General features: G+C 42.4%; 1 protein-coding gene across 1 annotated transcript in view; it reads left to right on the top strand.

The window, feature by feature from the left end:
- The window catches only part of LOC306735229 (neural-cadherin), a gene marked incomplete at both ends in the record, with an annotated part of 289025 nt that overhangs the window by 179360 nt on the left and 83426 nt on the right, over window positions 1–26239 (top strand). The window contains 2 exons of the mRNA XM_079216680.1: window positions 7983–8212; window positions 18577–18854. Of these exons, the coding sequence (XP_079072806.1) occupies window positions 7983–8212; window positions 18577–18854 (508 nt within the window). The remainder of the gene's footprint in view (window positions 1–7982; window positions 8213–18576; window positions 18855–26239) is intronic.

Raw genomic sequence — 26239 nt, 5'->3', positions numbered from 1 at the left:
TTGTCATGGAAAATTAATGAGCGCTGATTACTGTTTGCTCTGCTTGTTTGCATTGTTTCACAGCACTGTCACACTCCCAGTTAAAGATGTTTCCTGAGCAAAAGATTACACCCATTATTAATCCCTCTGCCCTGACTCATGGGGTTTCAGTTGGTTGTTGGCGCACACGCAGAAAAACCTGTTTCCATTACTTATGCTGGCAAAATAATTAGTAGAGACGGTTTTGCTCGGCCAGCACATTCCCACATGTTGAGCAGCATCCATCATTACCTGATGCACAGCACTTCGGCTGTCTGCTCAGAATTAAATTTGCTTTAAAGAAATGGGACATGGTTGGGGGATTTTTATGATTTCAGAGATATTGAAATAGAAGCAGAGGGGGAGGCCACGAGGAGTGCACTCTGAAGATGGGAGGAGAAAGTAGAAAGAGAGAAGGAGAGGAGAGGATGGAGGGGCCTCATATAAGTAGATAAAAGGATTTGGCTCTCATTCTGAAAATGGGGCTGAGGTAAATTAATGCGCAGCGAAACCCAGAGAACAGCTGGCGCCCACATTTTCAATATTTCTGTAAGGCAATTGAATTTATCCGCAAAATGTAGACGAGGAAATGTGTGTTCAAGATGAATAATGGAAATGAAAAACGACAGAAGCTGCGCTCAATGTTTGTTATTTGCTTTTGCGAATGAAACAATTTTTCGTCCACATAATTGAGATTAATGAGGTCAGGTTTGTCAACAACGTCTCCCTGATGGGTGGTCACTTTATTGAAGGTTTTCAAATGGCAGCACTGTCATCAAAGGGCTGTTAGCTGCAGAGTGTATTGATTTAATTTGCCCTGGTTGGAACAGAAAAACTTAAATTGAGAGCTGCAGAACACCTTTGTGAACACAGTGTCGAAAAGGACGTTAAACCTGCGGTAGCTCAACTCCCAAAAATTAAATTACAAAATTTAAGTTTGAAGTTTTGACGCAGAAGGTAATAGCAAGGATTAATGACTTTGAGATCATCCTGAGGTATAGGCAAGCTACCAAAACAGTGACGTGTGTGTGTGTGTGTGTGTGTGTGTGTGTGTGTGTGTGTGTGTGTGTGTGTGTGTGTGTGTGTGTGTGTGTGTGTGTGTGTGGAGGATATGTAACAAGCAATTTCCAGGATTTCATTTTTTCATGTGCAGTTTTGGAGTAAACAGTCTCATTGATTTTCAGTCTCGAGGATTATGAAAATATTCTATTTATAGCATTACTTACACCCTCTTTGACATTCTAAATCCCATTTCAAGAACAAATGTGGAATGCAATGAGGACGCACAAAGAACGCACTAGTTAAGTCTGCCTCTCTGAGATTAGGCCTCTCTATCTCTCTCTCTCTCTCTCAATATTGATGGAAAGGTAAAAAAAAAAAAGAATGTGGTAAACAACAAGTCCTTGAAATGTCCACTTGCACTAGCTGAGAGTGGAATACGTTCAGCTCGGGGGAAAGCACAATCCTCTCACAGTGAGTACTGTACATACACTCACTGACGTGCCGTGTGTCACACGATGAACGGGATTCATAAAGAAAGCTCAGAGACCTCGTCCTTTAACACAATATCTCTCTTTTCACGTCGCTCTGCCCTCTGAAGAGCGCAAATTGTGCGATCGATACACAGAAATTGGAAAAATAAATATCTGAGTTTGTTACTGCAGGGATGGATTGGTGAGATACCTGAAACCTTCTTCACCTCCATCACTGATCTGACACTTCAAGGCCTCTAATCAACCCTCTTATGTCAGCTCAGGAGCCTGGTATGTTCCATTAAAAAGAGCAGCTGAAATGAAAGTAGGAAAAAAAATACACAAAATGCTACGAAACCTCATTGCCTTTTTTCCCCCTGTTGCCTTTTCTGTGGACAGGGGGAGATGTTGAGATCTCCTACTGCACACCGCCTCCTCAGCAGTGTTGGAGTACTTGTATCGTATTCAACCTGTATCGAATCAAGGCCTTCACACACTCTGCCAAATTCACCCTTGTGAAAATGACGCTTCAAATTCAGGATAACGTATTGCTTTATTGGTATTAGTTTTAAATACCTGGGCATCACAAGAGATATGCAGAACCTTTACAAAGAAAACTTTTCTTCTCTACTTGAAAAAGTTTAATTGGATCTTAAAAAATGGAAAACAATTCACTTATCCTTAGCAGGGAAAGTAAATTGCATACAGTTGAATGTGCTCCCCAAATTTCTTTACCTGTTTCAATGCCTTCCACTCTACCTTCCTAAGTCTTATTTTAAATGTATTGACAAAGCTTTCACCTCATTTATATGGAATGGCAAGAACCCTAGAATAGGTATGGAGCTCCTACAGAGGATTAAACTACAGGGAGGGCTTGCTCTTCCTAATCTTTGCTTCTACTATTGGGCAACAAATGTCCAAACAATTACCTATTGGCTTCATGCTCCAGATACGAACTGGTGTCACTACGAAGCTAGATTCTGCAGTTCAACATCTCTTACACCTCTGGTCACCTTCAGTCTTCCAGTTTCTATATCACATTTCACAAATAACCCAATCGTCATCAACACCCTCAACACATGGTTTCAATTTAGACGGAACTTTGGTTTTAAATATCTTCTTAACATAAGCCCTATATGCAATAACCACCTCTTCCACCCAGCTAGATTGGATGCTGCATTCTCTCTCTGGCGAAGGAAGGGCATCGCCAGATTTAAGGATATGTACATAAACGGGGTATTTGCCAGCTTTGAGGATTTATCACATGCATTTAATTTAGCTCGGTCCAGTTTATTTAGATATTTCCAAGTCCGACACTTCCTGAAGTGTCAAGACCCCAACTTTCCAAATATCTCTTCAGTGGCAGGCTTGGATGATATGCTCGAACTTCCATCCGACTCAAAGCGGCTAATTTCAAGAATACATGACTGTATATCATCTCTTAGAAACGTGACCTTGGCGAAGATAAAGGCGGACTGGGAAGGTGAACTGGGGGCTGACATAGAAGAAGACGTGTGGAACTGTGCTCTACAAAGAGTGAATGACAGCTCGTCTTGTGCAAAACTCGGCATAATCCAATTCAAAGTTCAACGTTTTTTCAAAAGCAAGATTAGCTAAAATATACCCCAACTCGGATGCTAGTTGTAGCGGATGCCATCACACCCCAGCCAACTTCACTCATATGTTCTGGTCATGCCCTGCTCTCTCATCTTACTGGTGTACGATCTTTAAAACACTTTCTGAGGCTCTTATTATTGAACTACAACCCAACGCAGCTTCAGCTATATTTGGTGTCACAGACAGACACAATAACAAAAAAACATAAAAACATCATGGCTTTTATGACACTTCTTGCACGTAGAAGAATATTGTTGCACTGGAAATCAACAAACCCACCCAAGACATCTATGTAGTTTGGTGACCTGATGCGATTCATTCATCAAGAGAAAATTAAATACTCGCTGAGGGGGTCAAGGAACAAATTCTTTTCCACCTGGGACCCGGTTCTGACATACTTGGGTAAACTCAAAACTATGCCTGATGCCCCCTAGCAGTATCTTTTGGTATAGTCCCCAAATCATTAGGCGCACAATAGACATAACTTTTTTTTTTTTTCACTTGTGTGGACTGTGCTACTGCCTCTTGGACAGGTCATCATTGTAAATGAGAATTGGTTCTCAATTTATTTGACCTGGTTAAATAAAGGTCAAATAAAAATAAAACTTGAGATCGATGTTGGTTCTTTAGGCCGGTCTCAAGGCTGCTTATGGTAGTTTGGAATCATCTGCGTTTTTACGAGATCTTGTCTCGTAACGAGGACTCTGGATTCTATTTGAAGGCTACAGCTGCATGGATGCCACTAAATTGCCTCTTAATTGCCTGATGTGTTTGTTGACCTCATTACACTGCGATCGCTCACAGAAAACAAAGGAAAAATTTACACGCACAAAATTGCATGTACAGTTATACAGTATATATGGGAATATCTGTATGGGAAATGTGGATATTTTAGATCAATGTGACGAGTGCGTGTATGTTTAGATGTTCAATATGTTATTAGCGTGTCACGCAGTGGAGGTCTGGTCTTGGTCTTGGTGTCAACCCCTCAGAGTCTTGGTCCTGCCTCTGTTTAGGTCTTGGCTATAAGACTGCGAGTCTCATTGTGCCGCATCCGCCTTTATCCTTGAGTTATGGTTTCAGCAAAGGATTGCTTTCATTACCAATCATAAAAGGGTCATTTCCTGGTCATGAGGAGTTCAATTCAGGTTTTCTCTGCTTAGGCTTGAAAAATATATATTTATATTTATAGCAGAAAGGCGGCATTGCAAAATGGAGATGTTCACCAGGAATTTACCAAGCAGACAAAAAATGATAACAAGTTGCATGATGGGAAATAAAGAACTCAGTGTTTTTGGAGATTCAATTCAGTTTATTTTATATAGCCCAACATCACAAATACAAGTTTGCCTCGGAGGGCTTTACAATCTGTACACATAACATCTCTGTCCCGGGACCTCACATCGGATCAGGAAAAACTCCCCCAATAAAGATAGTAAAAACCCTTTGCACTTGGGACTAAAAGTCTACATTATATATTATAACCTCTGCTTCATTTTGACAATTCCTGTGTTTAAGTTCTCCGACATTATTGAACGCTCACTTGTCTCTTTACTTGGCAATTTGATTTTTCTTTTTTCCAGACTCATGATTCAAAAAGTTGTGGTTCACTTTAATTGAAAACAATTTCATGTCAGAATAGAACACACACATAACAATTTCCCAGAGCCCAAGGTGACATCGGTGAACCGCTGACAGCAGTCTTTATGGTCAATTAAAACTCCCCGGACATGGACTCTGTCCGCTATGCGCTTCACAGAGATTCAACCAAAGTCAACTAGCTCGTCACATTTTCTGGGCCTGACGGCAAACAAGCGTGTGTTCCTTTTAATCACTGACTGGGGTCCTGAAATATAATTGGTTCAAAACCGTGGCAACGCAGGTAAGACGTTTGGCGGTTCTCCACATGCATCAAGCGAGGAAACCCAAAATAAATCATGCATTATAGTGTCTGTTTTTCGAGTAAACAATCTACATTGAATACAGTTAAGATAGAAGAGATTTATGTTTCAGCTGAGCGCCATCTGCATTCTGCTGCACACAATTATGCTAATGAACAATATGTTTTTATTGGCCTCATTAGCTACCGGTGTGTCTTCATTGTGAATTGTTGAGTTGAGAAAGGCATAAACACACATCAGAACACCGAAGACGATCCGGTCTTTACTTCTTTGCAGTGATACCGATTTGGTATTTGTCTTTTCTGTGTTTTCTTTCCGTCCTTTTGTTTACTATCACACGAGTAGGATATTAATCCCACCGTTGCACCTATTTGTGAGACATCACACGTCTACAGGCAGGAGTGCTCCGATGAAGCCTCTGGCAAGGAGAAAGCAGCAGTGAGTTGTGAGGTTGGATCAAAGCCAGGTGCAAAGGCTGCCACTCTGCGTTAGGAGTTACGACCCTCTACCCCCCCAGCCCCCGTCCCTCCCGACTGTCTCTCTGTCTGCCCGTGTCCTTGTTTCTCCCGCTGGACTGACTGATGGGAACTGACATTAGCCTCGATCCCTCACGCTGTATCCGCTGAGCCCATTCTGAGCCCCCTGTCTTGTCTCTTAATGCCGAGGCTCTGTCTCCCTCTACGCACTCTCAAACCTAATCACCCGGTCCAACCCTTCATACATATAGATGTGTGTGTGTGTGTGTGTTCTTGTACTTCTGTCTCTGTGAGAACCAGTTGGAGTGTCGGGATGTTAATGGTAGTCTTTGGCGTCAGTTATCTAGTTAAAGGATAGGCTCACTTGTTTGTCATAAAACAAAACACAGTATTTAGAAATACCTTCCTAGTGTGATGTTAAAGGTTCCATATTGTAGAGAGGGAGATTTCCATATCTTTTATGTTCTGTGTTGGGGTTGTCCGTTAGGTCTATTCTTGTGAACGCGACAGGAGGTCAAAGGTCAAGCTCTCTGTGACCTCACGTCCGTTCCCTTCTTGTGATATATCAAGAACGCCTTCAGCAAGATTCATGTAATTTTGTGCACACACGTCCACTTTGACTCAAGAATGAACTGATTGGAATTCGGTGGTCAAAGGTCACTGTGAGCTCACAAAATAAGTTTTGGGCCAAACCTCTAAAAGGAAATGTCTAAAAGGATCAAATGATAAAGTGATGACATTTTAGACAGACACGGATGTCAACTGCAACATGATGGAGACATACAACCAAAGGGCTTGATTTTAAAGCGGGTCGAGGTGTTTTGTAAATACTGGGAAAGTGTCGGAAACGCTCCAGAGCGTTCCAGACAGAAGGAGAATACAGACAGACTGTGTGAGAAAAAAGTTGTGTTTTTTAACATCACCCCGTAAACATGTTCTTGAAGAAACGCCAAATACAAGTATCAATCTTAAAATGAGCATGATATGTTGCCTTTAATGTAGGACAATATTCTAGTTCAGGAGTATTCAATTAAACGTCAGCGAGGTCCAGTTTGAGATCATTTCCTCTGATTTAGTGCTGTTGTATTGATGTAGCCGAGCAGTTATATTAACGTCTGAAATGTCTTTGTCCTGCAGCTTTATATTCATTTAATCCAGGTGTGAAGTGATGCCAATCAAAAAAAAGCCACGACATCCATATTATTATTCTCATTTTCTCAAGGGACAAATTTGTGTGCAGGGACTTGATCTGCGGTTATGGAAAGCACTTGTTTCAGCTCCATTCCCCTCTCGGCTAACATCATTGTTGGGGAGTGAGTTATTGTGTTAGGATTCTGATGGTATTGGGCTCTGAGATCGTTTATTCTCCGTGCCTTCATTTCGGATGTGAGTGGGTATGTTTTCTCAAAAGATTTGTGCTTCACATTGCCACTTTTAATAATCGCCACGGTCTCTGAACAAATGAGACATACTGGTTTTGAACTGCCCGTGGGAGGAATGAACATATAAGAGTCTCAGTTAAAGGCTCTGGCCTCACTCTGTCCACGTATCTCCAGCCTGTTGGAAAGGCTGGAAAAACTGAGCTGGTTAAAATATAATCTGTATCTGTAATCTGTCAAAATGTTATAAACCTCATTTATCTATTGGTATGATATGTCCGTGTCCAGATACAACCTGCTCGTATTTTATCTGAAGCATTGTTGCTAAACATGGACCCAGACCTGGGGGAAAATTAACCTAAAGTTCTTGGGTCTGATCTCAGCCATGACACACCAGGCTCCTCATCTTGACACAGGCCAATGGTTAATAGATTAGATTAAGTTTAGAGTTTTTCGTACATTTGATTATAGACATAATGTCAAATATGGTCCTTAAACATATAACTCTGGCATGCTTAACCACAGGAACTAGATTGTCTTTGAGGAAAACTATGAGTGCAATATTCCTTTCTTGCTGCAGAGTATGATTAGAAATGTAATCACAAATTACTGAGAGTGTATAAGAAAAACACACAAAATGTCGAGAATGGACAGTTACTTTGAAGTCTTGAAACTACCGTGAGACAATTTTGGCAGGAGCTTTTGCAAAAGATAAGCAGCAGTTACAAGATTGTCTGTTCACTGAAAGGAAACTGCCTTCCCATGAAAAGCTTCTTAAAAGAATACATTTACCATTAGATTATTTGAAAGGTAGAGAAAAATATATATAATATCAATTATCTGTATTTTAAAACAGAAATATCAAGAGACAAGACAAAGTATCACTGCAAAAAAATAAAAAAGTGAGGATTAAAAATTTTATAAAATAAGCCATGTTCAATAATTTATCATCACAGGTCCGGTCTCCAGTGCTCTGGACTATTTTTTTGTTACGCACTCGGGCCCAGTTTGAAAATAATTGGATTTATCCTTGAGCAGGGGTGGAAATAATGAGGCCTCTTCTGTACAGACCACGATTCCAATGGTGTGTGTGTGTGTGTGTGTGTGTGTGTTCCTCAGACATCACAGCAAAGGAGTTCATTGAACTGAGAGGGAAGCAGCGGAGCCGCTACGAGCTGCTGGTGGACTTCCTGTCCGAGATGCTCTCCCTTCCACCCGATGATGTGAACATCTTCAGCCTCATGGATGTGAAGGAGCGAATGCTGGATGTCCGCTTCGCCGTGCATGGCGGGGCCTCCTTCCTCCAGCCCGAGAAAATCCATGGTTATGTGGCCGCCCACAAACAAAAGGTAGGTCCTCGTTCGAGCATAAACAATCGTATAAAATCGGGTTGTTTCGTTTGGCTGGTCCACCGGTGACTAGCGCTGCCGTTTCACGACTTGATTGATTGGCAACCCGACTTCATGAATGCCGCACACATAATCTGCATGACATGATCCGACCAAGTGCACTACATGAGCCAAGACACAGAGAAACCCCCACAAGGAAACGCTTGTTGGTTGCAGGCAGTGGTTTTGGCCTCTGTTGATGTTTTGGCTGAAGCCTGCGCTAAACAAATCCAGCAAAACAACATGTCAGTCAAAATGGGGGATGTTTGTCTCTCTTTGCTGGGTGCAGGACTGACATTCAAGAGTCCACGCACAACATAGCACACAGACCCGATAGCATCGGTGATGAAACTGTAAAGACGGAGCAGTGTGTCAGATGTCCTGGTCTCGCCCTGGACAAGAGACTCCTTTTAGAACAACACACTTCTAACATCCCAAAAATACTGCGCACAATCGATGTCGTCCGTGCACTCGGAGCGTTTTCTGTTTCTTCCTGATTATACACCTCTCTCACCTGCTTTCACAACAGTGTTGTTTGCTCGTTATGGTGGGTGTATTGCAGCAACAATGTTCTTGGTTCCCACTTGGGTTCCTCCTTTGATCTCACTTGGCTGAAAACTGCTCTCCATTGCAGCCCTGACTGGGTATGTCGGAGTTTTACCATTACAATGGATAAATAACATCCTGGCTTTATAACCATAAGAATGGAAATAGCTACAATATCCATATATGGTGTCCTGATTCCTGCATCGTTGCCCTGTGAAAAGGAGTCTGGCGAGACACGTTGTTTGTGTGCGCGCAGAGAAATGCCCAATTGTGTGTGTGTGTGTGTGTTTGCATGAATGGATGAATGTACAGCGCTTTGCCTTTTGAGTCTTGGGACCACTCAATGTGCTATTTACCATTCACGTGCATCAATCTAGATCCCGTGCATTCTGTGTGCGGCTGCGTTCACCGGACCGTGACCTCTGTACCGCGACCGTTCTGCACGAGCGTACGAACCTTACTCACGTCATCATCCACACCATCACATATTTATCGACGTTGCTTGTTGGGGATGCACTTGCATCATTTATATTATTACAGACCGTGAAAACAAAATGTTCGCTCCGCTCGGCTTCTGCCAATCGGCATGAGCTCCGTCACTGCGAGCTAAACACTCAACAAAGTCACGACTGTTTGCTGTCCTGGCTCCTCAATGGTGGAATGAGCTCCCCATTGACATCAGGACAGCAGAAAGTCTCTACATTTTCCGTCGCAAACTAAAAACACTTCTTTTTCGACTACACCTTGAATAGGGAAGGTAGCGTCGTAGTAGCACGTTAGTAGCACTTAAATGGCACCTACTAATAGCACTTTGTGGTTTAACTTTGTTGAAGAAATTGTACTTTCTTGATTCTTGTTGTTCTGAGTTTGTACTTGCGGTTGAATTGCACTTATTGTAAGTCGCTTTGGATAAAAGCGTCAGCTAAATGAAATGTAATGTAATGTAAAAACAGGACAGAGTGCAGCAGCACCACAAATCCCCAGTATTAACCGACATAAACCTGTGGTTATTGCCATAACCCTTTTCCACCACGAACGTTTTCACATATCACAGCATGCCAGGGTTCCTATTGTGCATGCTGGCTCGTTGCTTACTGGGACACGTGCATAAAACAGAGCCATTGTTAATGGTATAAGCAACACCTGTGCATATTGTCTGCTGTGAAAAAGGCCTGTTGCAATTTGAATTCTGATTAAGTTTTTGTTTGCTTGTTTGTTATTTATTCCACTCCAAGCCTGTAATAGTGGTCTAAATATCATAAAACATAGAGAGCATAATGGCAAACACATTTTGTTTGCACAGTTAACGCTGACTTAATTTTGTTCTTTTTTTCAAAGCGGTCAGCCAGAGAAAAGTCAACTTGAAGCAGTGCCAGACAATGTGAAAGTAGCTTAATGAGATCTAAATGACTCTGTTGACAGCTCTGCATTGTAGCAGCTCGAGCTAACATCATCGTCACAGACTGACAGGGAGCGCTGCCTCACAGCCCCAGATCCTGGTAGACGCAGTCCTTTCATGGTAATACCCTTAAACAAGACGCTCGACTGGGCTGTTCGTTATCTGACAGATGCACTTTTCAACTAAGGCCGAACTGAGAACGGCGACATTCTGTCAGCCCTCCGTTGGTCAGTTCTGAACACACAAAAAAAAAAAAGAATGAGGAAAACCGAGTTAGTGGCGACCTCGAAACCTTCAGCGGATCAAGAGCAGGTGCAAAATGTCCACTTCGATGTTCTTTAGAAGTGCCAGGACTCAATCTGAATGATCCCCCTCTGGGAATGGAAGCGTTGTGAGAACAGCTCTCTTAACCAGGGAGCAGCTGGCTGCTCTCCGCCCGATTTTGGTGGAGACATTCGCACCTGTCTAAATAAACTTGGTCTGCTGTAAACAGAGTTGTATTCAACCATTCTACAGCGGGTCTGAAAACCCCTACTACAGTATACTAGATGATTCAGAGGCAAAGTTGCAACACAGTGATCTCGAACTTAAACAATGAAATCAAGATGCTTTTAGGACCACAGAGCAGTATGTTTATGACTCTCTCGACACCATTTCAAATCATCATGCGTTTAGCTCCCTGGAGAAAAGACTGAAGACAATAATAAGCCCCTAAAACGAGCTGGAAGTGAAGATAAGTTCATGCTGATTTCGTAAATGTCAAATACTTTAGTAAACTTCCCTTATTTGCTGCCGACAATTTGAAAACAAATAATAAATAGGATGACTTTGTGTGACTTAATGTTAAGTTGGCCAATTATTTTTTTGTCCCTTCAAATAGTTGGGCTGAGTGTAAACAGGGCTGCAGTTTCTACACGGTTCAAATGATGTGAATGGAAAAACTCCCCAATTAGAGCCGAGAGTCGCCATTTTAACCTCAGTCATAGTTCTGTTAGGAATACATGATCATTACGTGAAACAGTCAAATTCAAAATAGGGGGATTGGGTGCATGATAAAACCCTGATTACTAAAGTAAATATATATTTTGGTTACTTTTAATATATTAATAACAACATTTTACAAAAATACCAGCCTGGTCTCATGAAATACAGATGCATTGCCACACCTCTAGGTAATGATGCACAAAGCCTCCTCTGGCATAAGAGGCACAGTTCAAATTTAAACCCCTCTGTGCCCAATTTCTAGACACTCTCTCATATTTAGGAAAGACCTCTTGTCTTCTTTTGAGACAAACTGTTACCTCGTCTAAGCCTTAAATGGTTTCAAATGGAAGGAATCCCTTAATTGATGGCGGATTCATCTCATATTGCCAAAGACCTGTGCAACTTTTCTGACTTCTTTTCAGTCTCAGTGATATATATATACTGGTCCCCACATATCGTTCTTCACGCATATGCAGACAAACCATTTCTGTGGTTTTTAGGACGTGTTGAAATGAGGCCTGATTTAGAAAAAAAGGATAAAAAAAAACATTATTTCTATTTTAGGCTGCACGATGGTGTAGTGGTTCTCCGGCTTCCTCCCACAGTCCAAAGACATGCAACTCAGATTAATTGTAGACTCTAAATGCGTGAATGTGAGCGTGAATGGTTGTTTGTCTATATGAGCCCTGAGATGAACTGGTGACCTGTCCAGGTGAACCCTGCCTTCGCCCAATGTCAGCTCCAGCGCCCCGCGACCCTAAATAGGATCAGCGGTTCGGATAATAGAATGGAATGGAATTTCTATTTTATTCATAGTCCATGAGTTTGGAACATCCCCTTAAATCCAACCCAATTTGACTCTTAATAGAAATGCACAGTTTGAATTATGCCTGTAATTCTTTGGCTGTTCACAGGACGAGAAAAAAAAAATCCCCCAAAACTGTACTCTGTCAAATAAGAGCGGCATGTAAGATGTTATAGATCTTACTCTATTTAGTCATAAATCGTCTTAAAATATTACATTTTCCCCACTGGAGAGGGCAGACGAACCAACATTTTAAACATGAAAAAGCATACCATCATAGAGGTCGGGAGCAAAAACAAACGTTTCACTTCATCACACCGACGCTCCCTGGCCGCTGGCTTCAGTCAGACCTCATTTCACGTCTCAAAAGTCTGAATGGGAGTAGAGGGGAGAGGGAGAGGGAGAGAGAGAGAGAGAGAGAGAGAGAGAGAGAGAGAGAGAGAGAGAGAGAGAGAGAGAGAGAGAGAGAGAGCCACAGACGGAGAGAGAATTGTATGCCTTTCACCAGCAGGGAGAGATAGTCCATGGACAGTCTATTTGTGTGTGTGTGTGTGTGCATGTGTGTGTCTTGATGGGGAACAGTCCAGAATCCAGTCACCGCCTCGCCGGTCAGTTCAGGCCGATCCTCGCACTCAACCCTTCGCCGCTCTCGCTTAGCTTCCTTCCTGGGCACGCCCTCTTTGTTTCATGTTGCTTTTGTTCAAGGAAGAAAAAGAGGCGAGAGATTAGAGATGAGGTGAAAAGCAAGCAAGTTTATGATTGAAGACTTTAGGATGAAGAAGAAGAGGAAAAAAGCAAAGAGAGGGAGGTGTAAGCGTAGTGGTAGCCCGGGCTTTCAGCTGTGATTTGTGAGGAGAGCGCAGAGCGTTTCATCTGAATTCAGCCAGGTTCTCCAGAGAGGACGTTGATCAGAATGAAATGTGAAGCGCGGCGACGGAGAGGATGAACGAGAGGCGGAGGGGGGGTGGGAAAGAAAGAGGAAGGTGAAGGAGGAGGGGCGGAACGAGGAAGGGGAAGGGGACGGGGGAGGAGGGTGTTCAGAAGATGACGCTCATTATTAATTTTCTCAATCTGCCAGTAATGCCTCAGAAGTAGGAGATTAAAAAAAAAGGAGGAAAAAATGTTCTTCCTTGTGTCTCTCTATTCCTCCAAGCTCCACTAATGGAAGTTATCCCTCAGCGTTTTCAATCCAGCTCGCTCCACTTGACTTTTAATGACACTACATTGGTTTTTCGACTTTTTAAAAATCATTGGCATGGCGCTCGGATGCCGAGGTTCATCTTGTCATTATATGAATGTGGCCCCGAGGGCCGTGGAGAGGATTGCAGAAGCTTCTCGGTGCATTGGAACAATAGTCCGGGGAACAATACGTCCCCTGGTCCTTTGTTGCTCGCTATACACACTGTTCCGCCTTTCACAGATCAAATGCATGCCCCTCTGTACATTTCCTCAACATTTGGCAGGCGCTGACAAAAGATTGGGCATGCGGATTCATTTTCAGGCTTTGGGGATTAAGAGACTCCAGTGTGGGATGAAGTATTTTCCAGAGATGGACTATTGAGTAGGGAGATCTATTTTTCAACATATAATCTACAGGAGAAATGACAAAACGCAGAGCACCGCCCCACCTGAAAAGAGGAAAAAGCTTCTTCTGTCAATATATTAAAGTGTCTTATTGGCATTCCAAACAGGCCCTCTTTTGGGTGTCATTGAACAGGATGGACGCATTTTTTTCTCCTCTTTACGTGATTGGGTGCTAACGAAAATCAAAGTTATTTTCAGGTGAATATCTCAGCTTTCCAAGTACTGCTTTTTAATCACCTGACACCCAGCATGACGCCTATCCCAAGAAGCCTATTCCTCCTCCTCTCCCTCCCTGCCTCCTCCTCCCACTTCAGACATTTCTACACTGCATGAGTGTGTCTCATTGGTTTTTAATGTCAAGGAAGGATCCATTATCCTGTGCTGGGAAGGAGAGCTTGACCTATATTAAAGGAGAGACCCTGTTGACCGGACCACATCTTCTTCTTTTTTCCCTCCACCACAACTGCTAATGCATTCACATTATATGATAAACAACAGTGCACATGGAATTCTTATTTTGAAGTAATACTCCTCCTGGATTCATTTTTGTGTGTGTTTGAAATAAATATACAAAATATTGCAGTTCAGTTCGTCTCAGTCAGGGAAAACGGATTCGTTACAATAGAGGACATGTTTTTATGATAAAAAGAAACTTCTTCTGCAGCACAATCCACCTCTCAGCCGGTGTGCTCATTATGTTCAACTCATTATGATTATTGATTTTTTTCTTTCTTTCTCTTCGGTCAAAAATGGCAACTCCATTATTCTCCACGAAGTTCTAACAATGTCCTCATATCTGTTAAAAAGGCTGTGAATGAGGATTAGGGCTGAGCATAGTTGAGGATTTCCATGGACACATTTCCGTAGGTAGTAGCTGAAGCCCTCGGAAAGATATGACAGTCGGAACAATAGAAAAGTGCGAAACAAAAACAGTCTATTTACCATCAACTGTTACGCGCAATGTTTTGGTGAGTTATTGATAACTTACTCTGAGGTCTAGTATGTGACCCAGAGCCTGTGATGTTTTCCATTAGGCTCAGCTAACCCGCACATCACCTCTATCTCTACAAAGTACAGTATGATACTGATAATATTAGAGTATCCCGTATTGATACGCAACCGTACAGGTTGTACAAGCGGCAACCTCCGATGCTGAATGAAGTGAAGAGTGCCAATAACTGCATTTCCTCAAATAGACCCTTGAGGTTGGCTCCAAAAGCAGGTCAATCCCCAAAGTCCCCCGCCTCACGTTAAAGTGGCTTTACTGCTGAAGTAAACGCGTTAACAGTCTGGTACAAAAAATACATTTTGGTTTCGGTCTCTACAGCTAACATTCCTGTATGTGTCAGCTGTACGGGGGTTGGGGGGATTAGCTGGGAGTTAGGCTGTTCAAATTCAAATGTTGATTTAGAATTGTCAACATTATGAAATAAGCTTGGAACTATTGGGTACAGCCTTATTCATATCTATCCCCTACCATGCCATCTCTGCTGGCTTCCACATCTCCTTACCTTATCATGGCTGAATGACACACAGGACACACCTGATGCCCTCTTTTAAGTGACTGACTCCCTTATCAATATCATTTTTGTGATCATATGTGAAGGTTAAAACATGATGATCACTAGTTAAAGGTAGCTTTTAGAAGGCTGGTGGACTGGAGACACATTATAATTATCCGTGTTGTAGACTGGATTGGTTTGCTGGACCCTTTTGTTGCCTAAACCTAAAAGAGAAAACAAACCTATTCATGTACCTCAACACTCCTGCAAACCAATCCACTTCGCATCCAAACACCACCTCCACAGCTCGTTTGGTCGGTCAATCGAGCAAAAGAAAGGGTCAACATCCAATGACTCAAAGAGCCCGAGGAAGAGGGTTCATAGATACAGTATACGATCAACCGAAGGCCCCGTTGACATCCCGTCCATGTTTAATTGAAACTGCACAAGGCTGTACATCCTCTCACAAACATTAAAGCCAATAGAAGCATGCGTGTCGATTCGACCGTCTTTCACGATCTCGGTGACTTTTCATTAAATATAAAGCCTGTAGACAGAAACTAAGGAGGGATTTTTGATGGTGACCTGACTTTCAAAGAACAGGTGAAGAGCGTTGAGCAGCTCCGCTTCCTTCAGCACATAAAATGTATCAGAAATCAAGTCATTTTTTATGTCACGCTGAACCAGAGAAGGTAATTCATTTCATTTTGATTTCCTATAGTCTGAACTATTGCAACTCTTGCTTTGCCTCAGTCAAAATCAATCTCCCATCCCCAGCTTGATCAAAATGCTGCGACTAAACAGAGAAACCATATTACCCCAGTCTTAGCAGTAAGATCTGTTTCAGTAGGATTCAGAATTGATTTTAAGACTTCACTGATTGTTTTCAAAGCACAGAAAGGTCCAGCCCCGAGCTGGTGGACGGCTGACTCCTGATGAGCTGGAACGCAGCCGGAGATCCTCATGGAAGGCCGTTTCGGTTGTTTCACGGGCTGAAGACTAAAGGTGCTTCCTCTATTAGTGCACCTGTACTTTGGAATGAACTGCCTGAGGAAACAAAGATGGCGTAATCAGTTTAATCTTTTAAATCCATTCTAAAAACACTTTTATCAATAGGCCTTTCTGTGATTCACTTTCTGTGAATCACTAAGTTTTGATCTCTCTTGGTCAGTCTCCGTTTGTTAGTGTCCATCCATCCATCCATTTTCTGCCGCTTATCCGGGGTCGGGTCGCGGTGGCAGCAGGTTCAGCAGGCCGACCCAGGCTTCTCTCTCACCCGCAACACTTTGCAGCTCATTCTGGGGGATCCCGAGGCGTTCCAAGGCCAGCCGGGAGATATAATCCCTCCAGCGTGTCCTCGGTCTTCCCCGGGGTCTCCTACCAGTTGGACATGCCTGGAAAACCTCTAATAGGAGGCGTCCAGGAGGCATCCTGAATAGATGCCCGAACCACCTCAGCTGACTCCTTTCGACACGAGGGAGCCGCGACTCGACTCCAAGCTCCCTCCTGATGTCCGAGCTCCTTACCCTATCTCTAAGGCTGAGCCCGGCCACCCTGCGGAGGAAGCTCATTTCGGCCGCTTGTATCCAAGACCTCGTTCTTTCGGTCACGACCCAGAGTTCATGACCATAGGTGAGGGTTGGAACGTAGACCGACAAGTAAATGGAGAGTTTGTTAGTGTGATTAATTGTAATCCATTTACTTCATATCTTTTTGTATCTTTTATTTCATTTTTTTTTATTGCTGCTGCTTTGGGGTTTTTATTGTATCTCAAGCACTTTGTAAACATCTTCTTTTTCTTCTTTTATTTAAAGTGCTACACAAATACAAGTGCTTATTATTACCATCATCAAGTGCTATGAGAGATCCGTCACCAGTAACAATGATCCATGAAACACAACCCCTATCAAAGTCATAGCTCACAGACCACTTGGTGGAATAAGTGGATTAAATGCGAACTGCATGGTTAGTGAGCGCAATCCAGTCGCACTGAATCAGGCCCAATCAGTCCAGAACATTGAGCATGAAGTGACCCGCTTCATCGCGACGCGCACCGAGAGGGTCCGCATGTGTGTGTGGGTTTGAGAGAGTGTGTGTGCATGTGTGTGTCCTCGGCTCTGCATGAGTCCATGCGTGTAAACTCAGGAGAAATCTCCTTGACCATCGTCACTCTAACCAGTCAAGGACAGCACGTCCAAATGCAAAACACACACACACATGCATGCACCACAACACTACAATACATATTCAACTTGAGTTCCATTTTCCCCTCGTCAAACCGCTCAACCTAGAAAGTCACAGCTTCCTTTTCCGCCTCATCGCCGTTTAGCCCACTTTTTCAGGAACTAGTGCAGAAAAACCGTCTCGAGTTCTTAGACCTGAGCTGCCTAGTGTACTGTAATACATTCTCTTGCTGAATATACTCGTTCCACTTCAGCCTTCTGATGTTTGTCTGTGTGTTGGTGCGTATGCACACCCTCATTCGTCTGTGCAACATTGATCAGCCATACAATTATTACTAGGGCTGGGCAAAGGTGAAAAAATGTAACTGATTAATCGCAAGGTTTTTCTGTGATTAATTGCGATTAATCGCATTATGCGCCAAATTCAGTGTGGCTGCATCAAGGCTGTGTAACGCCTTTAAGGTACTTCAGGCTCGTAGTACTCGGTGATAAGACAATTACAGTTTGCAGTGGTTACAAATAACTTTGCTTTTATCTACAACTGAGCTTGCTCCTGACCTTTCTCAGCATATTAAACATTGTATTGCCAAGTATGTTACACACACAAGGAATTTGGCTTGGTGATCGGTGCGTGACAATAAACATGAAAAGATAAAAATAGAATTAGAAAATGTGAGAAACCACAAACGAATAAAGAGTACAAGAGTCAAGACAAGAATGTTTTTAAAGTCACAAGTGTGTATTTAAGGTAGAGTAGAGTTGTGCAAAGGCGTGTGTCATGAAACGGGAGGATTGCTGCTCCAATACAAACCGGATGCAACAATTACTCCTTGATTTTTAATCAAAAGTATGTTTACCTCTTATTAATATCCAGTTGCACATATCAAGAGCCTCCCTCTCATCTGCTGTTAGTTTTCAACAATCTCTTGTTATTGTTTTTTGTTGGACATGTAATGAAAATGAACAAAAAAAGATTTTTGAAGAACCTAAACCACGCCTCAAGTTTCGGCAAAAAATACTCCCCAGTGAATATTTTGCATCAATACTATCCTTACGAGTTATAACACTTGTTCTATAAAATGTTTAAATGGATTTTGCGCAGGCAGAGGAACAACTGCCAGGATCCTATTGATCCAGAGCAGCGCCTGACAGTCTGTCTGAGGTCACCTGCTGTACGGCTACGTTTTATTGAGTTTCCTTTTAGAAAAATGCTCCGATTGAATTTGAGTTCCCTCTGGTAAGTCCAGGTGAAAATGTCCGTTCCACGCAACATGAGTTTCCCCTCGTGTTTCACCCAACCCTTTCGTCTCCTCTCCATCCAGCTGCAGTCGTTCCTGCAGGTCAGCGTGTCCCAGGTGCGGGTGGACGAGTGTCAGAGCTCAGAGTGTGCCGGGGCCGGCGGCTGCACCAACGTTCTGAACGTGCGGGACACGCCCACGGTCGTGGATTGCGGGACCATGAGTCTTGTGTCGGTGACGGTGGAGTCCACCGCCGTGTGCTCCTGCCCGGGGAGAGAGCAGTCCCATCAGCCCTGCACCGCATATCCCAGAAACCCCTGCTTCAACGGCGGCATGTGCGTGGACACTCAGCATGGCTACAGGTGAGTGGGAAGTGCACGCACTCCATGAAACGGAGCCAGAGGGGCAAAGTTCAGTGGCTAGCTCTTACTTTAATATCATGTCATTCTTCCAGTCACATTATGATTCTGGCCAATTTCTAAATGGGGATTCCTCCCTGGCCCGATGTAGCAGAGCCTCAGAATTAGTGCAGATGAAAACAGTAATAGATTTTATTCTAATCTTCCTCTTACTTCATCGCAGCAAAACAAAGACAATAACCCCAGGCATCAATGCAGTTCATTTACAGGGGAGAAAACGTAGAGTTTAGATATGGCTAAAGCTGAAATTGCTCAGAAAAGTTAAAATATGAATAAATGAATACAATGATGCAATATTCTGAAACAGTTTACATGTAAATGCGGTGGTATCGCTGTGTTTGGACTTTACTGAAAGTTGATGTGTACGCATGCATTACTTTTGTTTCACAAAATGCAATGTCAATGCAATTTTTGCATACACATATATATAAATAAAATACGTTGATTTATTTGTCACGTAAATTGCATACTTCAGTAACAGCTATTTTGTTGCCGAAACCTAACTTAGGTGTTTTAATGATTTATTCCTAAACCAAGTAGCTTTCTACAACCAAGAGTTGTTTCCTGTGAAGACGGAACTTTATTCTGAAAATGCCACGTGTGGCTGAAATGCTCAACAAATAAGAAGAGACATCAATCCTAAATCCCAAGCACCTTGAGTTGTCATTGAAAAAGGAAGCACACATTGAGATAGTGGGCCTGTCTTCAGGTTTGAATGCTCTCCCAGAGCGCATCGAGGTCAGTAAACATCTTGTAGTGCTAGTTTGATGCCAACGTTCTGGGTGTGCCAGACCGATGCAAAGCTCTTCTACTACCTGGTCTCCGGACTCGTGGCATTAGCGGTGTGGTTATGGAGGAAAGAAGTGTGGCACGGCCATCGGATTCCAGTTTGGCTGATGCTATTGATGTCCCAATGGCAAAGCAGCTCATAAGCATGTATGACAGAGATAGCGAGACCAAGACTTGAGTCCGTCTCACATTTAAAATGCTGTTGAGCCTGAATGCAACAATTAATTAATTCTCAGCTTTCAGTAATGTCAGGCCATGGTGAACGATAGTTTATGAGAAGGAGATCAGGGGAGGAGATGGAAGTGGAGGGAGGAAATGGAAGAAAAATTAAGGGGAGTGAACACAACCTCAAAGCATATGCTTTGGAGACTGCGAGGGAGAGATGAAGGCAAAGCGCCTGTGGGGGTTTTTGTGTAACTGCGTGCGAGTGCGTTCACGCTGTGTTCCATTCAGAGGCGAATCCTCTCTCAAATGATGTCGGTGATTAAAGAACGTGAAGGAAAATGAACACATCAAAACAAACAACCTGCCCAATGCCACGAAAGGCAACTTCCGTTTAATACTATAGCATCAAATGTTCTAATAATCCCGTAACTGCTGAGCTCTTAATTTGGACTCCCAGGTCTTTTCACACTTATTTTGCTCATTAACATCCGAGCGCGTTGTCTGACGCTGCCGGTGTGTTGCAGCCGAAGACGAGGTGAATTAAAATGAAGTTGCAATTAGTATTTTTATTCATGCTGAAGGGAATTTCTTGAACCTTGTTCCGGTTGACGACAGCTGCTACGGCTGAACATCACCGGAACAATTTCTAATTTGAATGAGGAAGCGTTGCCAGCGATGGCGGAGCGGGCCGTGTCAGCCACAGCATGCGGCGAAGGGATTGTAGTTACATCACACGTGTTTGAGGCTGTTTATTCAAACTTTAGTGTTTACTCACCAGTTTGATTTGTTTGGGCAACTGCCATTAAGGCGCCGGATGACTGCAATCAGTACCATTGTTTGTTTATTATGTGTGATCATAGACAACTATTTTGCATCAGTATAATGCATTCTGGGAAAACACACTTCACAGATTAGCCAGAGTGGGGGTGTGGCTCTCGGGATGGCAATCTCAGTTTGTCAGTCCACCACTTTGGTCCAATTGTTGAGTGGACATGACATGATATTTTGAGACACACATTCATGTCCCAATTGGTCACTTGTAACTATTTCCTGACAACAAGATTGTTATCGCAGGGGTCGGCAACCCGCGGCTCTTCAGCCCGTCTGTTGGGGCTCCTTGTTGCTTTGACAAAATCAGTGGAAAATCAAAGGGAATTCTTCTTATCTTGGAGTTTTAGGTGATATTGGGTGACTGAAAATAAAAATAAATGTTTAAATATTTCTTTAACTAAAATGTGCATCACATCCTGTCACGTCGCTGTCAGGCAGCTTCACCTGCAGGTGGCTACTCATGATTCACAGAGCTCCGCCCTCGCTAAACTATCAACGGATAAGAAGAAAAGAAAAAGAAAAGTCACGGAGAAAAGTAGAGTTTAATTCTGCGTGGACGTATTAATTAGCTTTGGCTGACCTGTATGCTGATATGTGGCGGGAAGTTATCAAACAACAACACATCTCATGTTGAAAGACTCTTCCAGAACAAACACACAGCATCTGATGAAAAGTATCAAGCTGCAGAAGAGCGATTTCTCAACTGCTGCAGCAAACTGAGCAAAGTAAATATACTTTCAGGAAGTGGATCACGTCTCTAAACTCCACTCCTGCTGCTGGTTCTGTGGCAGCTCACGAGACACTGAGGCGTCCGCTAGTAAAAACGGATCCGCCCTCCTCCGTTTGCGGTACTCTAAAAGTCCGGCGTAGTGAGGACGCTCAATGTAAACGTAGCAAAAGATATGCATTTTAAATGTAAACCTCACTTGAGGAGGACAGGGATTGAACCTGCTACCTTGTGATTACAGGAGGAACACTCTACCACATGAGCCACATATATAGATAACACTCAAGGTCTGCATACTTGTGTTTTTAATGGACCTCAATGTAGCCGACACATGACTTTTTTTTCTCCTCTTCATAAGAGTTTGATAGTTATAAACAGGTAAAGTAGCAATACAATATCAACAATTGTCTTTATTCTTGTTCTATAATTTCATAAATACAACAAACTATAGTTGTTGGTACATATAATATGACTATATATATATATAAAACTTTATAAGCAAATAGCTTTTGCGGCTCCAGACACATTTCCTTTGGTGGAAAAAAGGCCAAAATGGCTCTTTGGATAGGAAAGGTTGCTGACCCCTGGTTTAACGTAACCAGCTACCCAATAACATGGCAACATATTCTTCACATTGATTTACATGCAGAACAGGTTGACTGTATGATAGTTTGTATTATTCACTTAAATGGAGGCAAATACTTACCGTTGCCTTTTAGTTGATGGTTCACTGTTTACAATGTAAACTTCTGTTATTGGGTTACTCAGACAAACGCTTCCTTGTCGGGGTCGACAGATTTGCCGGAGTTCATGAGTATGAATTCCTCGAGCCTCACAGGGCCGCTGGCATGACTGGTGACTCACAGCCATGTGTTGATGAGCACATCATTAAAACACAATAAACATATCTGCAAAATACTCGACAACATCTTCTGAAGATTTGTTCCTACTGCATATTGACTTCACGTACTTAACAGGAAAGTGTTCACTGCCAATGCTTTTGCTAGAAATGATTGATAATGTTGCATTTGCATCTTTAGAACAAGAAAAGTATATTCTTACTGCCTTCTCTGCAATAGAAGATATAAATGACAACCCTGGCTTGCTATCTCAGTGTGTGGCAACTGAAACACAGTTATTACATAGTTAGGGTTTAAAATGTTAATGCAAATGTTACATCTAATTATTATTATTATAATTAAGAGGCCCGTATAGGACCATACCAAGTGGACTTGCTGATTAGTAATCAAGACCAGACTCAGGACTCAACTCTATGTAGTTCCAACTTAATAAAGAAAAAGCTTTTTTTTGTGTGTGAGTTGCTAGGACATATACTGCTAATTTTTATGGCTGCTTCTTAATTAACGGGGCATCATGCTGCTGTCTGTATTTAATGTCTCCTATCTGTTTGGGTGTGTTCTGGTCAGCCACATTTTGGATGGGGTCTATGTCTAGTATGGTCTGTAATTAAAAGGGTCTTTTCTTTTCGATTGAGCATGTGATGTTCGGTTAGGTTTTCTCACACATCAGGCCCCCAACACCTTGAACATGAATGCTATTCGTAGGAGACAGGTGCTGAAAGAGCATGTGAGACTCTTCTAAGATAGAGAGAGTGAAAGTGTAAAAGTAAATGTCTCCAGGATATAACCACACAACACAAAGCTTTTCAGTGCAAGGAGATGGATGCTATAAACATTATATTTTATTATTTTTAGGATCATTTTCAGCTATTTATTTTCAGGCAAAATCTTCTATTAATATGTAAAATAGTTATGAACACAAAAGGTAGTTTAAGGCAGATGTGTCACAATTTAATGATGCGTTTACTTTTCACATTACCTCCCATCAAATTCTGCCCACACACTTTTGTGGATTCATAAAAATGTGTGACAAAACGACTTGGGGACAACTGGAGACGATCTTAAAAATGTCTTCCGTATAAAATCACCCTTATTAGCTCCAACCTCCTGATGCCCAAGTCTGAATGAGTCTTACTTGCCTCCAGCTACAATTCAGCACATCAGTGGCTATTGCATTTATCCTTTAATACCCATGCATTGGGCGTACATATGAGCGCTCACATGCCCAGAAAAACAGCTAAACGAAGAAAAAAAAGCAGACTTCAGTATGAATATTAAGTGAGCCGAGACAGGAGATGATGGGAAAATGGAACGAGTTTTCTTTGTGGCTCTGACATGTTGACAGAGAAGCCACTGCTATTGATTCAGGGACGACACCACGGCGTCAAGCAGCTGTACAAAGGAAAAGGAGGTGACTGCTCTAAATTCCATTTGTCTGCCTTTTGTCATCTCAGAGTCTCCTCTGTAATGGGATGGGTCTACTTCAGAGTGCAAATTGCTGCACACGGATTATTAAATTACACCTCAAATTAAAGCCTCAAAAATCGGTATATATGATGTACGGTTGGAGGACGCCAGAAATAAAGAAAATGTTGAATATGTGCGAGTTATACGTAATGTCTCAAGTTATACGTAATGTCTCAGTTTGTCTTCTCGGAACTTATCTCCAAAGATTTTGTGAAATCACCAGGGGCTCTGAACCCTAGTTATGTTTCTCAACTGCAAACTACGACAATAACACAAACTGGACAATTTGGTAGATGGTTGACTTGAGGCAGATGAGGCAGCTTTATTAAAGGAATATTAAACAATTCAGCCACGCTGGCCTTCATTAATTTCCACTATAAAACCCTGAATCAAAGATGTTATACTTCATCTCCTTCATCCAACTGTTCATTGCTCAGGATATTTGCCCCACTTTTCCTATATAAAAACACATGCTTCTATTTAAAGTGTTCTGCCAAGGGAGCATGATCAGTTTGCAGCAGTTAGTTTCATAGCATTTAGTTTGCAAGGCCTTGGTGGATCAGTGACATTGGGGCTGCAGTTTCTGACCGGCTGGCCTTTCTACTGTTCTGGTTGCTGACTTGCAGAAGGGGGAAAAAGCACATTTTCTGAATATTCTTGGTGGAGTCTAACAAAAAAAAACAGCTCTTGTTCGCTTTTGTGTTTCCTGGTGTTATAAATAGAAACAAACCTTTCACAACCTTCTACCAGATCAAAAATCTAGCATGTTAGCTGTCACACACACTGCCAGTTCTTGTTTTGAATTCTTGGCAAACAAGTGAACTGAAGCAGAGTGTCTTCAGTAGCATAAATCCCTCTGTAAACAAGGCCAGAAGTGGGGTGAGAGCGTTTCAACAAATCCTTTTAACTACAAATGTGATAATGCAATAAGTGTGTTAGTGCTTCTGGTGGTAGGGGAGACGTGGTGACTCTGTCTAACTTGTGTAATGCAGCCTGATGCACTGTGCATCCCGTAGCTCTTGGCAACCAATTAAAGTGGCAGTGGGTACGTTTTTGCTTTTTCTCATCATTTATAAAGCGAATGTTGATTTTACAATGCAATTGGCTTTAAAATAATGACACCATGGGCATTTAGATCGCTTCCCTATAAGCATTGCTTTCACTATGCAATCCTGTCTGCCACCAAGGATACCACTGTTTTTTCAGTAGCTTTCGACCGCTACCAAAAAGTTGTCAATTGTCACCGTTAAATTAAACATTAATGTGTCGGAGAGGCTTTTAAAACTGTCTCAACTGTTAGTCAGAATTATAATCAATTTTCGTTCTGGCGCAGATGACAAAGTCATCAGGACTCGACCTTGATATTGTTTCATTAGTGCAACTCCAGTTTGTTGGTGTCACGCAACATTAGTGGCTAGCAAACCTGACGAACACTACTATTAGCAGTAAACATAGCAGCAGCTGGAGATGGGAGAAATACCTTTTAGTTTCACTTACTTTGTCTTAAGAGGACAAACGAATATCTTGTCCTTAAAGGTTAAAGGACCAATCCGATCAAGACGATTCACTCAAAGCCACAAATGCCCAACTCATGGTGACACTAGAGGAAGAAGCAAGCAAACGCTAAGGGACCAATGTCTTCAGGATACTTTGTCTGGGATCCATGTCGACTTGGACAAAATGCACGCCCGTCGATCAGGAAGATTTTGAGGCATTTCACTGGATGTGCAGAGACTTTAAGATGCTTGTGGCACTCAAAGTCAGAGGTACATCAGAGCCGTGGCCATCTGAAGAGCCTTGCTGCTTGAACGGCCAAACGTGCATCTTCTACCTGCTTGCCGATTCAATTAAATGAAACGACAGAAATGAGTCCACACAGTCAGGGGTTCTGGGCGGGTCAACATGAACACAGGACTTTTGACCAGAAGACCACCGTTCATGTCCCGTGCAAACTAAAAGTAAACTTTGACATTTCGTCTTGTGAGTTGTTAGTCAAGTTCATGGTAACCATGCTCTTTTTCTAAACACAACTAAGTGGTTTTGTTGCCTTATTTTGAAAGGAAAGAGATGTCAAAGCGGATGTAGGTTGCCGTTAAAAGAATGCAAAAAAGTAAAATTTCAGTTTGACTTTAACGTAGATCCAACCGTGAAAATGCTCTAAAATTATGATAACGGTGGAAGTAAAGTGATCGATACATTTCAGCTTTGAAGTAGTAATGCGAAGAGGAGCGTCTCCATTTGGCATACACAGGCGGGGAACCAGTGAAGTACCTGCACATATATCTGATCTTGGCAGAATTTAGATGTTACAGAAGAAGACAAAATGGTCGTAGCGGCTGCTACTACAGGTGTTCTCTGCTTAAGATGTTCAAATACCTTTTTAATCCTGAAGCACCAGCAGCGACATGCGTGTTCAGCCTCCCCACACACAAACACACACACATACAGTGCCAACTCCCTCTGAACATATGTGAGAGCAGATGAACACA

This window comes from Taurulus bubalis (genome assembly GCF_910589615.1).
Source record: "Taurulus bubalis genome assembly, chromosome: 4".
NCBI classification, from domain to species: Eukaryota; Metazoa; Chordata; class Actinopteri; order Perciformes; family Cottidae; genus Taurulus; species Taurulus bubalis.
This window is presented reverse-complemented; position numbering and strand designations above follow the sequence as displayed.